At 35.6% G+C, this 17,951-nt stretch overlaps 2 protein-coding genes across 5 annotated transcripts in view; one reads left to right on the top strand and one right to left on the bottom strand.

Annotated features, from left to right (window-relative positions):
* kcnab1a (potassium voltage-gated channel subfamily A regulatory beta subunit 1a) overlaps positions 1 to 7,670 on the top strand; it is a 148,937-nt gene extending 141,267 nt beyond the window's left edge. For all 3 annotated transcript variants that reach the window (XM_061925893.2, XM_061925891.2, XM_061925892.2), the window contains exons 12-14: positions 2,471 to 2,591; positions 5,849 to 5,937; positions 6,314 to 7,670. In XM_061925893.2, the coding sequence (XP_061781877.1) occupies positions 2,471 to 2,591; positions 5,849 to 5,937; positions 6,314 to 6,403 (300 nt within the window). In that variant the 3' untranslated portion in view covers positions 6,404 to 7,670. The remainder of the gene's footprint in view (positions 1 to 2,470; positions 2,592 to 5,848; positions 5,938 to 6,313) is intronic.
* The window catches only part of ssr3 (signal sequence receptor, gamma), a 40,096-nt gene continuing 22,941 nt past the window's right edge, over positions 797 to 17,951 (bottom strand). The window contains exons 4-6 of one of the 2 annotated variants that reach the window (XM_061925896.1): positions 17,300 to 17,431; positions 10,207 to 10,316; positions 797 to 807 (exon numbers count right to left, since the gene is read on the bottom strand). In XM_061925896.1, coding sequence (XP_061781880.1) covers positions 10,250 to 10,316; positions 17,300 to 17,431 — 199 coding nt within the window. In that variant the 3' untranslated portion in view covers positions 797 to 807; positions 10,207 to 10,249. Of the gene's footprint in view, positions 808 to 10,104; positions 10,317 to 17,299; positions 17,432 to 17,951 lie in introns of those variants that run through there. The other variant, XM_061925895.1, reaches the window with a different exon arrangement.

The following is a 17,951-nucleotide window of genomic DNA, read 5'->3' as shown; positions in this document are numbered from 1 at the left end:
CTGTTACAATTTCGCTGCGCTTGTTGAGGGATGACAGGTCTGGACGGTAAATAATAAACAGTTTCTCTTTCAAGCATAGGTTGCATCTTTTATTACCACTATTGTAAGGTGTGCTGGATGCAAGAATTTGCCATGTTATTGAATATTCAACATTATTGTCTTTGAGGTCCCAAATGTGTTTGCTGAGTTCTGTGGTATTCCGCAGGTTTTGGTTCCTGAAAGAAGCCTTGTGATTGTTCCATCTGGTTTTGAACTCTCCCTCGGTTAATCCTACATATGTGTCGGATGTGTTAATGTCCTTGCGTGTTACCTTAGATTGGTAGACAACTGATGTTTGTAAGCACCCCCCGTTGAGAGGGCAATCAGGTTTCTTTCGACAGTTGCAACCTTTGTTGGTTTTGGAGTCGCTCTGTCCGGGGGCCGACGGCTCATTTGCAATTGTTTTGTTGTGGTTTGAGATGATTTGTCGTATATTGTTCATGCAGCTGTAGCTCAATTTAATGTTGTTCTTGTTGAATACTTTTCTTAGGGTGTTGTCTTTGGGAAAGTGTTTGTCAATCAGAGTGAGGAATTTGTGTCCAATGTTAGTTGACACGTTTTTGCTGTATGGGGGGTTGTACCAGATGATGTCGTTTCGTTTTCTGTTCTTTTTTGGCTGGTTTCCTGGCGTGGGTTCATAGGTGAGGGTGAAATTGTATCCGCTTTCATCAAGGGCTTTTTGGTACGGGGGGGTTGCTTGGTCAAATTCCGCTTTGCTAGATGACAGCATCGATAGAAACGTGTGAACTCGTTGGGAGTTTTCCTCCTCTCCCAGCTCGCCAGCCTCAATCTGAACCTTGGTATTTACCGTGATGACGGACTGGCAGTGTGTCGCGCCTCGCCAAGGAGCAGCGAGAATACCAAGAAGCGCATATGCCAAATTTTCAAAGAGAACGGCCTACGGATCACGAATGAAGCCAACAAGCAAACCGTCAACTTCCTTGACGTCACTTTCAACCTGAGAAATAACAGCTACCAACCATTCACGAAACCCAACACAACACTCCAATATGTGTACCATGACAGCAACCACCCACCCACCACCACGAAAAGAATACCTACCGGAATTAATAAAAGGCTATCGATGCTGTCATCTAGCAAAGCTGAATTTGACCAAGCAACCCCCCCGTACCAAAAAGCCCTTGATGAAAGCGGATACAATTTCACCCTCACCTATGAACCCACGCCAGGAAACCAAACGAAAAAGAACAGAAAACGAAACGACATCATCTGGTTCAAACCCCCATACAGCAAAAACGTCTCAACTAACATTGGACACAAATTCCTCAATCTGATTGACAAACACTTTCCCAAAGACAACACCCTAAGAAAAGTATTCAACAAGAACAACATTAAATTGAGCTACAGCTGTATGAACAATATACGACAAATCATCTCAAACCACAACAAAACAATTGCAAATGAGCCATCGGCCCCCGGACAGAGCGACTCCAAAACCAACAAAGGTTGCAACTGTCGAAAGAAACCTGATTGCCCTCTCAACGGGGGGTGCTTACAAACATCAGTTGTCTACCAATCTAAGGTAACACGCAAGGACATTAACACATCCGACACATATGTAGGATTAACCGAGGGAGAATTCAAAACCAGATGGAACAATCACAAGGCTTCTTTCAGGAACCAAAACCTGCGGAATACCACAGAACTCAGCAAACACATTTGGGACCTCAAAGACAATAATGTTGAATATTCAATAACATGGCAAATTCTTGCATCCAGCACACCTTACAATAGTGGTAATAAAAGATGCAACCTATGCTTGAAAGAGAAACTGTTTATTATTTACCGTCCAGACCTGTCATCCCTCAACAAGCGCAGCGAAATTGTAACAGCATGCCGCCACAGACGGAAACACCTCCTAGGTAACACATGAGCCAATCACCACGCCCCTACGCCAGCCTGTACCTACCCACTCTGTGCCCTATATAAACCATGGTATGTGAATGCTTCCATTAAAATCTCCTGATGATTGAGGGAACCCCTCATGAAACAGGCCTGTAGAGATGAAATAGTCTTGTGATTTTTTTCCCACACATACATATATTGCGCTCTACTACGGTATCGAGCACTATTTTTTGGATAACCTTATTAAGACATATATATATATATATGTATGTATATATGTACAGTATATTTATATATATTGGGTATACATACATACATATATATGTGTATATATATACATATATGTGTGTATATATATATATATATATATATGTGTGTATATATATACATATATATGTACATGTGTGTGTGACAAATATGTGAATGTTTGTTGTTAATGTTGACATTTGACAAGATATGTTTACTTACAACACTGTCCCACATGAAAGTACATGATATGAAACAGAATCATGTTTATATTCCTGTATGATATATAAAGTGTGACATGTAATACTTTGTGTGTCAGTCGTATCAGTGGCTGAAGGAGAAAATAGTGAGTGAAGATGGAAGAAAACAACAAGCCAAACTGAAGGAACTGAAACACATTGCAGACAAACTCACCTGTACTTTACCTCAACTTGCTGTGGGTAAGTTGTCTCATATTTATACCTTCACTATGTATGTATGTATATGTATGTGTGTGTGTGTGTGTGTGTGTGTGTGTGTGTGTGTGTGTGTGTGTGTGTGTGTATATATATATGTATTAGAGATGCGCGGTTTGCGGACACAACCGCGGAGTCCGCGGATAAACCGCGGGTCGGGCGGGTAAAAATAGATTTTAAATAGATGCGGGCAGTTGGCGGTTGAACCAATTCGGAAATATATATACATAGTTAAATGTTGTTACCCACATACGAAAAACGAGCAGCACTCTTTGAAACAGTCAATTATTCATCAGGCACCGAGTCCCAGCAACAAGTGGCGCAAGTGAGCGCTCCTTCAGCGCAGCAGGGCGCATTTTAGAAGCCAGGCGCTCTCGCATGAATCCTGGCACTGTAGATGCCATTTTATTCCTGCATAGTGCTAACAAAAAAAAAAGTAAGTAGACATACGGTTGGATATGTTAAAGGAATGAGTCTACGTTACCTATAGGCTATAGCAAATAAGCCCATGTCTAACCTATATTGAGTTCGGTCAGCTGAATCATTTTGATGGTTACGTGTTGTTTGGGCGCACTACAATGCAAAGGAATTAAGGCAATTGCGTTGTTTATTGTGTTTTTTTCTATTGGAGATATACTACTATGTGTGAATAATTATTTGGCCTCGCTTTCAAGTGAAGCGCATCTCCGATTGGCGACAATGTAAGGATATTTAGCCTGCTTTGTTTGTCTATTTTCATTATAATTCAAGTTTGATGATAAAGTGCAGTCTGATGGGTTTGATTTCCCCCCTTCAGCTATTTGCCTTGGCCAATAAGTTGCAGGTCATTTATTATTATTATTTATTTAATTTATTTTTGTTTAAATAGAGATAACATACATATGTTATTGTATAATTTAAGTTTGTGCACGTGATTGACAGCCTAAGGCTTATGAGGCACATTTTTTATTTATTTTTTTATTTCAACTTAAACACGTATGAGCCTATGCCTAGAACATAGGCTATGTGTTTATCTTTATTTTCCTGCCTGTCGTTGATATTTTGTCATGGCTGCAGATCAATCAATAAAGGTTCATCTTTGTCGCGAAATTGTTCACCGCTTCACTGTGCACTCCGCCCTCGTCCCTATTTGAGCATTATAACGTTAACAAGTTAATATTCATTGAAATAAATTCAGAACATTTTTTTTTACCTAACGAAAATATAGGCCTAGTCTTTCTAAAACATTTTTTTTAACTTCTTAAAAGCCTCGTTCTGCTTGCTGCAACTGCGCACACAAAGTGTGAGGAACGCACTCCTGATCTGAGGGCATTGGCAACAACAGTCAACACTTTCTTAATGGAAATGACAATAATATTATAATAATGATAAATAATATTATCACGCATTAATGTCTCTTAGCCACGAATGCGTGGCCAAGAGATATTAATGCGTGGCACGCATTGAATGTCTATGCTGCATTGGATCAGTCTCCTTTCTTTAACAGGCAAAAGCTTTCTAACCTCACTAATGCCTTGCATCGTCTATATTAGATATATAACAACGGGCGGGTGCGGGCGGGTGTGGTTTTGATAAAATGTTGGTTCGGGTGGATGGCGGATGGTTGACGACTTTTGTGATGCGGTTGCGGATGAAATAATTGCCTATCCGCGCATCTCTAACATGTATGTATGTATGTATGTGTGTGTATATATATGTGTGTGTATGTATATATGTGTATAGTGTACAGAGGTGGGTAGTAACGCGCTACATTTACTCCGTTACATCTACTTGAGTAACTTTTGGGATAAATTGTACTTCTAAGAGTAGTTTTAATGCAACATACTTTTACTTTTACTTGAGTATATTTATAGAGAAGGAACGCTACTTTTACTCCGCTACTTTTATCTACATTCAGCTCGCTACTCGCTACTAATTTTTATCGATCTGTTAATGCACGCTTTGTTTGTTTTGGTCTGTCAGACAGACCTTCAAAGTGCCTGCCTTACTGGTGACGTTTCACTTCGTTCCACCAATCAGATGCAGTCACTGGTGACGTTGGACCAATCAAACAGAGCCAGGTGGTCACATGACCTGACTTAAACAAGTTGAAAAACTTATTGGGGTGTTACCATTTAGTGGTCAATTGTACGGAATATGTACTGTACTGTGCAATCTAATAATAAAAGTTCCAATCAATCAATCAAAAGTGTGAAGGAAAAAAGATACTTTTTTATTTCAACCGTACCGTCAAAAGCCTCAATACTGACCGCACATGAGGACGTTCCTGTCTTCACAATAAAAGTGCCGCTCCATCGCGCCTGCGCTTTCAAAACAAGAGTCTCCGAAAGCCAGCGTAAACAAGCTAGCAAGCTACGGAGTTTGACGCCAATATATTTCTTGTAAAGTGTATAAATACGAATATGGAAGCTGGACAAATAAGATGCCAAAAACTCACCACTTTCATGTGGTATTAGACAGAAAGGAGGAACTTTTCTTCTCCATTTGAAAACGTGGACGTTATCATCACTACTGTCTGATTACAATCAATGCAAGTCATCAGAATCAGGTAATACACCAACTTATATTCTTGTCTTCATGAAAGAAAGGAATCTATATGTGTTAAACATGCATGTATATTCATTAAAACACCTTTAACATGTAAACAAAAACAGCAAAATAAATACTTATAAATTATATAATGTATATATCAATGTATATGTATGTATGTATGTATATATATATATATATATATATATATATATATATATATATATATATATATATATATATATATATATATATATATATATATGATATGAGTGTGTATGTTACTCATCAGTTACTCAGTACTTGAGTAGTTTTTTCACAACATACTTTTGACTTTTACTCAAGTAAATATTTGGGTGACTACTCCTTACTTTTACTTGAGTAATAAATCTCTAAAGTAACAGTACTCTTACTTGAGTACAATTTCTGGCTACTCTATCCACCTCTGATAGTGTATATATGTATATGTATACATGTACCGGTATGTATGTATATATGTATGTGTATATACACATATAAATATGTATATATACATATATATATATATTTTATGTGTAAATATACGCACATATACTGTATATGTACACACATACTGTATATACACACACACACACACACACACACACACTCACACACACACACACACACACACACACACACATTTGTGTATATTTGAGTATTTCATGCTGTATTTTCCCTTCGATCACCTGCAGCTTGGTGTCTGAGGAATGAAGGTGTGAGTTCTGTCTTGTTAGGAACTTCCAACCCTGAGCAGCTCACAGAGAACCTGGGGGCCATACAGGTGAGAGGGTGTACTCACCATACAGGTGAGAGGGTGTACTCACCATACAGGTGAGAGGGTGTACTCACCATACAGGTGAGAGGGTGTACTTACCTGTACTTATTACATACCGATCCATGATGTCATCTTTGGGCACAACACTGTACTAATACACTACAAAGTAAAGTTGAAGTCATCTCCTTGTTGGAGGCAGAAGACCAAAAGATTGAGAATGATGATACGTGTGTAGAACGTGTGATATCACATCTCATACGGGCAGCGGAATAATAAGCATTTTACAAAAAGTAAACATGCTAGGCTGTAGGCCTACGAGCAGCTACACAACAGCCAAGCAAGCAAACAAGCTGGACAAGGGAACTAACGGCGTCTTGTGCAGGTTCTTCCCAAGATGACGTCACACGTGGTCTCGGAAGTGGACCACATTCTTGGCAACCGGCCCTACTGCAAGAAGGATTACCGCTCCTGAGCCTCAAGACCGGAGCAAACAATGGCGTGGACCTCGTGGGTCTGGAGGAGAACCCCCTCTACTTTAGCCTGCTGGTCTTCCAGCAACACACCAGGAACCTGGCAAGCGAAAGTGCCTTGCTCGAGGGCAACGTGCCAGAGCGACAGTCTCGGTCCACTTGTTTGCGTTGACATGAGTAGGAAGTTCGTTAACATGCGGGGATGACGCAATAGTATCATTGTGAGCGTTGTCATGGCAACACAACTTCTATATTTCAGATAAGAAACAATAAGATGCATGTTGAAGCTTCCTGTTTGAGCACATGTCGCCCTCTTGTGGTGAACCGAGGAACTGCTGCAAAATACAAAGAACTGCTTTTTATTTAACGCCTCGCAACACAACCTGCATCGCTAAATTAAATCAAATATTCTCATACTGACTGTAAAAAAATAGTTTTAGTCTCTATGTATATATGTTTACTTTTTTTAACATGAATAAGATGTAAATATTTATGGTGAGTTGCATTATTTACTGCTGTTTTACATCAAATGTAATATAAAATAGCAACGTGTTGTCTTTTAGTTCCACGTGTAGAGATTTGCCATGAATTTATTTTTATTCACGCGGAAAACTATGGTGTCTGTATTACTAAGCTTTTATTTTGACACGGAATTTGTACGTTCAAATTATGCTGACAATTTAATTTCTAAAAATGTGAAAAATTCCGTTTGTTTAAATGCAGTGTTTTAAAATTGAGTGTGTAAAAACTTTCGTGCGGAAAAGAATGTTTTAAAACCTCAAAGCAAAGAAAAGGGCAGTCACTTCCGGTAAATTATCGATCGTGTCTGGAGAAACTGCTTTTTTTGCGAGAGCCGTGTCACGTGACTGCAAGCTTGACACCTCATTGGCTGCTTCCGCGACGGTCGCGTCAATCTTAAAATGCCGGAAGTGGGTATTTATTTGAATTTTATTTTGAAACACAAACTGAAATTGAAAAACAGCAATAACTACTTTTACAAAAAACTATTTTTTTATTCTGTTTCTAATTCCAAAAGGGGAAATTATCAGCCTGCAGAATCGGGAAAAACATAAATGCGGAACCGGAAGTTGTTGTTTAAAGCCCGCGGACTGGATTTTATGAATTTTTTGGTCCCGAGTTTTAAAGCAACGAATCTTTCTGCTCAGATTTTTTTCATTTTTAGTCTGAATTATAATAAGAACAGTTTGAACAAACGTAGCTATCAAATGTTTATTCAATTAAATTGTCAGCATAATCTGGTGTAAAAAAAAAAAAGAATTCCCCCCAAAAATTGTTTTAAACCTCAAAGCAAAAAGAAGGGGGCCACTTCCAGAAAATAAGACAGACGCAATCGATCATGTCTGAAGAAACTGCTTCTTTGCGAGACCCGTGTCATGTGACTGCAAGCTTGACACCTCATTGGCTGCTTCCGCGACGGTCGCGTCAGTCTTAAAATGCCGGAAGTGGGTATTTACTTGAATTTTATTTTGAAACACAAACTGAAATTGAAAAACAAAGCTAAAAACAGCAATAATTACTTTTACAAAAAACTATTTTTTTTATTCTGTTTCTAATTCCAAAAGGGAAAATTATCAGCCTGCAGAATCGGGAAAAACATAAATGCGGAACCGGAAGTTGTTGTTTAAAACCCGCAGACTGGATTTTATTAATTTTTTGGTCCCGAGTTTTAAAGCAACGAATCTTTCTGCTCAGATTTTTTCAATTTTAGTCTGAATTATAATAAGAACAGTTTGAACAAACTTAGCTATCAAATGTTTATTCAATTAAATTGTCAGCATAATCGGGTGTAAAAAAAAAAATGTTTTTAAATTGTTTTTAAACCTCAAAGCAAAGAAAAGGGCGGTCACTTCCGGTAAATGATCGATCGTGTCTGGAGAAACTGCTGCTTTGCGAGACCCATGTCACGTGACTGTAAGCTTGACACCTCATTGGCTGCTTCCGCGACGGTCGCGTCAGTCTTAAAATGCCGGAAGTGGGTATTTATTTGAATTTTATTTTGAAACACAAACTGAAATTGAAAAACAAAGCGAAAAACAGCAATAACTACTTTAAAAAAAAACTGTTTTTTATTCTGTTTCTAATTCCAAAAGGGAAAATTATCAGCCTGCAGAATCGGGAAAAACATAAATGCGGAACCGGAAGTTGTTTTTTTAAAGCCCGCGGACTGGATTTTATTAATTTTTTGGTCCCGAGTTTTAAAGCAACGAATCTTTCTGCTCAGATTTTTTCATTTTTACTCTTAATTATGATAAGAACAGTTTGAACAAACTTAGCTATCAAATGTTTATTCAATGAAATTCTCAGCATAATCTGGTGTAAAAAAAAATCCCCAAAAAATTGTTTTTAAACCTCAAAGCAAAAAGAAGGGGGCCACTTCCAGAAAATAAGACAGACGCAATCGATCATGTCTGAAGAAACCGCTTCTTTGCGAGACCCGTGTCACGTGACTGCAGGCTTGACACCTCATTGGCTGCTTCCGCGACGGTCGCGTCAGTCTTAAAATGCCGGAAGTGGGTATTTATTTGAATTTTATTTTTGAAACACAAACTGAAATTGAAAAACAAAGCGAAAAACAGCAATAACTACTTTAAAAAAAACAGTTTTTTATTCTTTTTCTAATTCCAAAAGGGAAAATTATCAGCCTGCAGAATCGATAAAACATAAATGCAGAACCGGAAGTTGTGGTTTAAAACCCGCGGACTGGATTTTATTAATTTTTTGGTCCCGAGTTTTAAAGCAACGAATCTTTCTGCTCAGATTTTTTAAATTCTAGTCTGAATTATAATAAGAACAGTTTGAACAAACTTAGCTATCAAATGTTTATTCAATTAAATTGTCAGCATAATCTGGTGTAAAAAAAAAAAAAATCCCCCAAAAATTGTTTTTAAACTTTAAAGCACGTGACTGCAGGCTTGACACCTCATTGGTTGTTTCCGCGACGATCGCTTCAATCTTCACATACCGGAAGTGGGTATTTATTTGAAGTTTATTTTTTAAACAAAAAACTTAAATTGAAAAACAAAGCGTTCTTCTATTTCAGTGTTAAACGGCAATAAGTACATCTACAAAAATGTGTTTTTTCAATTCTGTTTCTAATTCCAAAAGTGAAAATTATCCAGCAGAATCGGAATTTTTTTTTTTTAATAATACGACACCGGAACCGGAAGTTGTTTTTTAAAACCCGCGGACTGGATTTTTTTTTTTTTAATTCGAGTTTTAAAGCAACGAATATTTCTGCACAAATGTTTATATTTTTTTACACTGAATTATAAAAAGAACAGTTTTAACAAATTTAGCTAACAAATGTTTATTCAATGAAATTGCCAACAAAAAAAATCAACTGTCCATAAAAAGCTTCCGTACTAAAAACACCAAAGTAACCTCCAGAAAAATGCAATATTTCACTCGCTAGCCAGGAAAATCATTGAGGACATTTTGATGGCAGAAGAGTTTGTGCCGTGTTGTCATTTAACTGCGTGCCTTTCAAGAGGAGCAAATAATCAGGGATGTTTTTAATAAAAATGTGCTACGGTTGTAATTGGATCAGATTTAAGCAGGATGACTGGCAGGTGGCAATGACCTTAATGTTGATTTATTTCCACTGTAAATATCCTCAATAAACGCTTTGCCAACGTAAACATCAGCAAGTGTTGGATTACAAATGTCAGCATTGAACTCACACGACCTTTTATTGTTTTATTGTTACAAAAAAAGAAGACACCTGGAAGAAGAACCTCCAGATATTTGATCATGAATTTCATGACATTGAAATGTGATGTTTCCCGTTTAGCGGATTTTTATTCCAGCAGCTTCATCGTCTTCATCGTCTACTTGGAGCCGGTGGAGAGCAGAGCGATGAGTCCTGATGAGGCGCTGATTGACAGGATGTAGTTCCTGTGGAGGAGAAGGTGTGTGAGTGTGTTGTGTTTAAGGCTGAAACGACGCGTCGACGTAGTCGACGTCATCGGTTACGTAAATACGTCGACGCCGTTTTTGTGCGTCGGCGCGTCGCATATTTACGTCACACTACTGTCATGGCGGAGCGCAAAGCAGACGATGCGAGCGAGGGGAAAAAAGCACGCCAAAAGTCGTCAAAAGTGTGGGAGTATTTCAATAAACGGCCTAATAATGTTGTTGTATGCACACTGTGTCGAGCGGAAATGGCCTATCATAGCAGCACAACGGCTATGAACGAACATTTGAAAAGAAAACCCCCGACAGCGTTCTTGCCATCACCATCAACAAGTCAATCGTCCGCGTGCGTATACGTTGTCATTATTACACAAAAACATGAATGTGTCATTTGTATCTGCGTTGTAAATTCATAAACTAAAGCACCGTTTCGCTCTGAGAGGCGCGTTTGGCGTGCCTGTTCAGTGTTTACAAAGACGCGCTCCTCTTTAACGCTGTGGAGAGGCGGCGGCGGCGAGCGAGCGGCGAGGCGGGGCGCGCCGGGAGCGACGCCGCAAGAGACAGGGGACGACGAGCGAGCGAGGAAGAGGAGCTGAAAAGCGAGGAAAGAAAGAGAAAAGAGTTGGAAGAGAAAAGACTTTGTGTAAAATTAAAAGATTGTAAACCTGGCAAAGCCGTCTGGCGTTCAGTCTGTCGGTCCTGAAAGAACCCCACGGCACAAGACGTGTCACAAACGCTAACGTTAATTAGTTGTGCAAATACCTTTTACAACATTAACAGTTACATATACTATGTACAAACCAACAATTAACTTTCACTTTAATCATACTATCATTGTTGTGTTATTAAGCAAAATAAGCAATACTTTTACTTTTGTTGAAATGTTTACACTGTACACTTTTTTGTATTGGATGTTTAGCTTTATTTTTGCACATTTTAGCAAATAAGCAATACTTTTACTTTTGTTGAAATGTTTACACTTGTTACAGAATATTTCCGTTTTGCACTTTTTTGTATTGGATGTTTATCTTTATTTTTGCACATTTTAAAGCAAAATAAGCAATACTTTTACTTTTTAAATGCTTATACTATTCCAGAATATTAAGATTTGCACTGGATGTTTACTTTTATATTTGCACATTAAAAAGCAAATAAGCTACTTTTAATTTTGTTAAATGTTAAAAGTTTTAAATGTTTACATTGTTACAGAATATTTTGTCATGTTGTTGTCAATGTTGACTGAGTGGCCATACTTTTTTTTTTTGTAAATAAAAGCCATGCCTTTTGAAAAAACTGGCCTACATTTATTTTTTCCTCTTCATTTTAAATAAAAAAAATAATAGGTAAAAGGAAAAATAATCTATAGATTAATCGAAAAAATAATTATAGATTAACCAATTAATCGAAAAAATAATCTATAAATTAATCGATAGAAAAATAATCGTTAGCTGCAGCCCTAGTTGTGTTGGAAGTGTGTGTGTTCCTGTATTTCTACCCTTCTTGCCACATGAAGGAGGAAAAGTATCTTCCATATGAGGAGGTGTGAACAAGTGATGACATAAATCAATAACGTTGCATCTAATAGACAATGTCTCATCTATCAAAATGAGGGTGGTCCCAAAAAGGAGGGATTTTTTCAAATTGACTGTGTGTCGCTTTTAAAAGTGCTCCCCCTCTGGTCAACATATGAAATAACAAGTGTGTGTAACGAATTGAAATGCGCCGCCTTTGGCCAAAATTCCAACAACAAAAATGAACTAAAAGCAGTCTTTTTCTCACAATGTGTCGACTTTTTTCTTATAAAATTGGGAACAATTTCTCATATTCTTTCTGTTTCTGTAATATTGCAATATTTTCCTTTAAAATTATTACTTTTTAGTGCAAAATGGTGACATTTGTCGTATAAAATGCTGACTTTTATCACAATATTGCCCTTTTTTTTTTGTTCTAGTAAAATAGTGAAATTTTTGGAGTAAAATTATGACTTTTGCCAAGTAAAATTCCGATTATCATAATATTGCCAAAATGTTCAAGTTTTCGAATAAAAGTGTGACTTTTGTCGAGTAAAATGACGACTCTTTTCATGATTGCCAAAATGCTAAGCTTTTCTTGTAAAATTGCAACTGTTCCAACTTTTATCACAATATTGCACAAATGTTCAGTTTTTCTTGTAAAATTTTGACTTGCGTTGAGTAAAATGACGACTTTTATTATAACACTGACAAAATTCTAAATATTTCTTGTGAAATTGTGACCTTTTTCTTGTGAAATTCCAACTCATTTTTCACAACAAGCTTTTTTATATTTGCATAGTATGTATATATTATTAATGTTGTAAATACACTTCTTTATATATCTAGAAAGGCTGGTCCTAAAGAGGGAGGCATTTTTCACATTGACTGTGTGTCGCTTTTAAAAGTGCTCCCCCTCTGGTCAACATATGAAATAACAAGTGTGTGTAACGAATTGAAATGCGCCGCCTTTGGCCAAAATTCCAACGACAAAAATGAACTAAAAGCAGTCTTTTTCTCACAATGTGTCGACTTTTTTCCCATAAAATTGGGAACAATTTCTCATATTCTTTCTGTTTCTGTAATATTGCAATATTTTCCTTTAAAATTATTACTTTTTAGTGCAAAAATGGTGACATTTGTCGTATAAAATGCTGTCTTTTATCACAATATTGCCCATTTTTTTGTTGTTCTTGTAAAATAGTGAAATTTTTGGAGTAAAATTATGACTTTTGCCAAGTAAAATTCCGATTATTATAATATTGCCAAAATGTTCAAGTTTTCGAATAAAAGTGTGACTTTTGTCGAGTAAAATGACGACTCTTTTCATGATTGCCAAAATGCTAAGCTTTTCTTGTAAAATTGCAACTGTTCCAACTTTTATCACAATATTGCACAAATGTTCAGTTTTTCTTGTAAAATTTTTGACTTGCGTTGAGTAAAATGACGACTTTTATCATAACACTGACAAAATTCTAAATTTTTCTTGTGAAATTGTGACCTTTTTCTTGTGAAATTCCAACTCATTTTTCACAACAAGCTTTTTTATATTTGCATAGTATGTATATATTATTAATGTTGTAAATACACTTCTTTATATATCTAGAAAGGCTGGTCCTAAAGAGGGAGGCATTTTTCACATTGACTGTGTGTCGCTTTTAAAAGTGCTCCCCCTCTGGTCAACATATGAAATAACAAGTGTGTGTAACGAATTGAAATGTGCCGCCTTTGGCCAAAATTCCAACAACAAAAATGAACTAAAAGCAGTCTTTTTCTCACAATGTGTCGACTTTTTTCTTATAAAATTGGGAACAATTTCTCATATTCTTTCTGTTTCTGTAATATTGCAATATTTTCCTTTAAAAGTATTACTTTTTAGTGCAAAAATGGTGACATTTGTCGTATAAAATGCTGACTTTTATCACAATATTGCCCATTTTTTTGTTGTTCATGTAAAATAGTGAAATTTTTGGAGTAAAATTATGACTTTTGCCAAGTAAAATTCCGATTATTATAATATTGCCAAAATGTTCAAGTTTTCGAATAAAAGTGTGACTTTTGTCGAGTAAAATGACGACTCTTTTCATATAATTGCCAAAATTCTAAGCTTTTCTTGTAAAATTGCAACTGTTCCAACTTGTATCACAATATTGTACAAATGTTCAGTTTTTCTTGTAAAATTTTGACTTGCGTTGAGTAAAATGACGACTTTTATTATAACACTGCCAAAATTCTAAATTTTTCTTGTGAAATTGTGACCTTTTTCTTGTGAAATTCCAACTCATTTTTCACAACAAGCTTTTTTATATTTGCATAGTATGTATGTATTATTAATGTTGTAAATACACTTCTTTATATATCTAGAAAGGCTGGTCCTAAAGAGGGAGGCTTTTTTCACATTGACTGTGTGTCGCTTTTAAAAGTGCTCCCCCTCTGGTCAACATATGAAATAACAAGTGTGTGTAATGAATTGGAATGCGCCGCCTTTGGCCAAAATTCCAACAACAAAAATGAACTAAAAGCAGTCTTTTTCTCACAATGTGTCGACTTTTTTCTTATAAAATTGGGAACAATTTCTCATATTCTTTCTGTTTCTGTAATATTGCAATATTTTCCTTTAAAATTATTACTTTTTAGTGCAAAATGGTGACATTTGTCGTATAAAATGCTGACTTTTATCACAATATTGCCCATTTTTTTTGTTGTTCTTGTAAAATAGTGACATTTTTGGAGTAAAATTATGACTTTTGCCAAGTAAAATTCCGATTATTATAATATTGCCAAAATGTTCAAGTTTTCTAATAAAAGTGTGACTTTTGTCGGGTAAAATGACGACTCTTTTCATATAATTGCCAAAATTCTAAGCTTTTCTTGTAAAATTGCAACTGTTCCAACTTTTATCACAATATTGCACAAATGTTCAGTTTTTCTTGTAAAATTTTGACTTGCGTTGAGTAAAATGACGACTTTTATTATAACACTGACAAAATTCTAAATTTTTCTTGTGAAATTGTGACCTTTTTCTTGTGAAATTCCAACTCATTTTTCACAACAAGCTTTTTTATATTTGTATAGTATGTATATATTATTAATGTTGTAAATACACTTCTTTATATATCTAGAAAGGCTGGTCCTAAAGAGGGAGGCATTTTTCACATTGACTGAGTGTCGCTTTTAAAAGTGCTCCCCCTCTGGTCAACATATGAAATAACAAGTGTGTGTAACGAATTGAAATGCGCCGCCTTTGGCCAAAATTCCAACGACAAAAATGAACTAAAAGCAGTCTTTTTCTCACAATGTGTGGACTTTTTTCTTATAAAATTGGGAACAATTTCTCATATTCTTTCTGTTTCTGTAATATTGCAATATTTTCCTTTAAAATTATTACTTTTTAGTGCAAAATGGTGACATTTGTCGTATAAAATGCTGACTTTTATCACAATATTGCCCATTTTTTTGTTGTTCTTGTAAAATAGTGACATTTTTGGAGTAAAATTATGACTTTTGCCAAGTAAAATTCCGATTATTATAATATTGCCAAAATGTTCAAGTTTTCGAATAAAAGTGTGACTTTTGTCGAGTAAAATGACGACTCTTTTCATATAATTGCCAAAATTCTAAGCTTTTCTTGTAAAATTGCAACTGTTCCAACTTTTATCACAATATTGCACAAATGTTCAGTTTTTCTTGTAAAATTTTGACTTGCGTTGAGTAAAATGACGACTTTTATTATAACACTGACAAAATTCGAAATTTTTCTTGAGAAATTGTGACCTTTTTCTTGTGAAATTCCAACTCATTTTTCACAACAAGCTTTTTTATATTTGCATAGTATGTATATATTATTAATGTTGTAAATACACTTCTTTATATATCTAGAAAGGCTGGTCCTAAAGAGGGAGGCATTTTTCACATTGACTGTGTGTCGCTTTTAAAAGTGCTCCCCCTCTGGTCAACATATGAAATAACAAGTGTGTGTAACGAATTGAAATGCGCCGCCTTTGGCCAAAATTCCAACAACAAAAATGAACTAAAAGCAAACAATTTCTCATATTCTTTCTGTTTCTGTAATATTGCAATATTTTCCTTTAAAATTATTACTTTTTAGTGCAAAAATGGTGACATTTGTCGTAGAAAATGCTGACTTTTATCGCAATATTGCCCATTTTTTTGTTGTTCTTGTAAAATAGTGAAATTTTTGGAGTAAAATTATGACTTTTGCCAAGTAAAATTCCGATTATTATAATATTGCCAAAATGTTCAAGTTTTCTAATAAAAGTGTGACTTTTGTCGAGTAAAATGACGACTCTTTTCATATAATTGCCAAAATTCTAAGCTTTTCTTGTAAAATTGCAACTGTTCCAACTTTTATCACAATATTGCACAAATGTTCAGTTTTTCTTGTAAAATTTTGACTTGCGTTGAGTAAAATGACGACTTTTATTAGAACACTGACAAAATTCTAAATTTTTCTTGTGAAATTGTGACCTTTTTCTTGTGAAATTCCAACTCATTTTTCACAACAAGCTTTTTTTATATTTGCATAGTATGTATGTATTATTAATGTTGTAAATACACTTCTTTATATATCTAGAAAGGCTGGTCCTAAAGAGGGAGGCTTTTTTCACATTGACTGTGTGTCGCTTTTAAAAGTGCTCCCCCTCTGGTCAACATATGAAATAACAAGTGTGTGTAACGAATTGAAATGCGCCGCCTTTGGCCAACATTCCAACAACAAAAATGAACTAAAAGCAGTCTTTTTCTCACAATGTGTCGACTTTTTTCTTATAAAATTGGGAACAATTTCTCATATTCTTTCTGTTTCTGTAATATTGCAATATTTTCCTTTAAAATTATTACTTTTTAGTGCAAAATGGTGACATTTGTCGTATAAAATGCTGACTTTTATCACAATATTGCCCATTTTTTTTGTTGTTCTTGTAAAATAGTGAACTTTTTGGAGTAAAATTATGACTTTTGCCAAGTAAAATTCCGATTATTATAATATTGCCAAAACGTTCAAGTTTTCTAATAAAATTGTGACTTTTGTCAAGTAAAATGAGGACTCTTTTCATATAATTGCCAAAATTCTAAGCTTTTCTTGTAAAATTGCAACTGTTCCAACTTTTATCACAATATTGCACAAATGTTCAGTTTTTCTTGTAAAATTTTGACTTGCGTTGCGTAAAATGACGACTTTTATTATAACACTGCCAAAATTCTAAATTTTTCTTGTGAAATTGTGATCTTTTTCTTGTGAAATTCCAACTCATTTTTCACAACAAGCTTTTTTTATATTTGCATAGTATGTATGTATTATTAATGTTGTAAATACACTTCTTTATATATCTAGAAAGGCTGGTCCTAAAGAGGGAGGCTTTTTTCTCAGGACTCAAGAAGGTAACAAATACAAGAATGTGTGTGTGTGTGTGTGTGTGTGTGTGTGTGTCGTACACGGTGGGGTTGAAGTTCCTGAGGAGGAAGAAGGAAGCCACGATGACGAGCACCAGGAAGAGAGTGTTGTTGTAGAAGATGGAGAAGGTGGTGGCCTCGTAGTCGGCCACCTCGTTCTTCTTCCACAGGATCCTGACACAAAAACAAAAACAAAAGCCGTCATTCTTCCGTCGCGCCACCTCGCAGCTACACAACAGCCAAGCACACAATAGCAGGCGAGCTAGACATATGGAATATAACAATATAAGCAAGAATGTGGTTGCATGTTGCTGACACCTGCAAAGTCTGCAAGGCATAATAGAATGTATCCAGTAACAAACGTGTCCGCATCATTCAACTTACGGCCTCGTGATCTGAAGGCTTCAATCAATCCACATCAAATATTTGAAAATATTGCCTAGTTTGTGTTTCTTTGGAAAAAAAAAAGGTATAAAACACACACAAACATAAACAAAAATAAAAATGTAATATCAACTAAAATATCTGAAGTTGATCTAGAAATGTAAGTGTTCCAAGTGTAAAAAACAAACAAATTTGTGGCTTATTTTTGAGACTTTTATGAGTGGGACCCTCAAGGCTCCACAGGACCTACAATCTTCATTTTTATTAAAAATCATTCAATTAAAAAAAAAAAAATTGTTATGAATTATTG

Source organism: Nerophis lumbriciformis, linkage group LG30 (assembly GCF_033978685.3).
Source record: "Nerophis lumbriciformis linkage group LG30, RoL_Nlum_v2.1, whole genome shotgun sequence".
NCBI classification, from domain to species: Eukaryota; Metazoa; Chordata; class Actinopteri; order Syngnathiformes; family Syngnathidae; genus Nerophis; species Nerophis lumbriciformis.
This window is presented reverse-complemented; position numbering and strand designations above follow the sequence as displayed.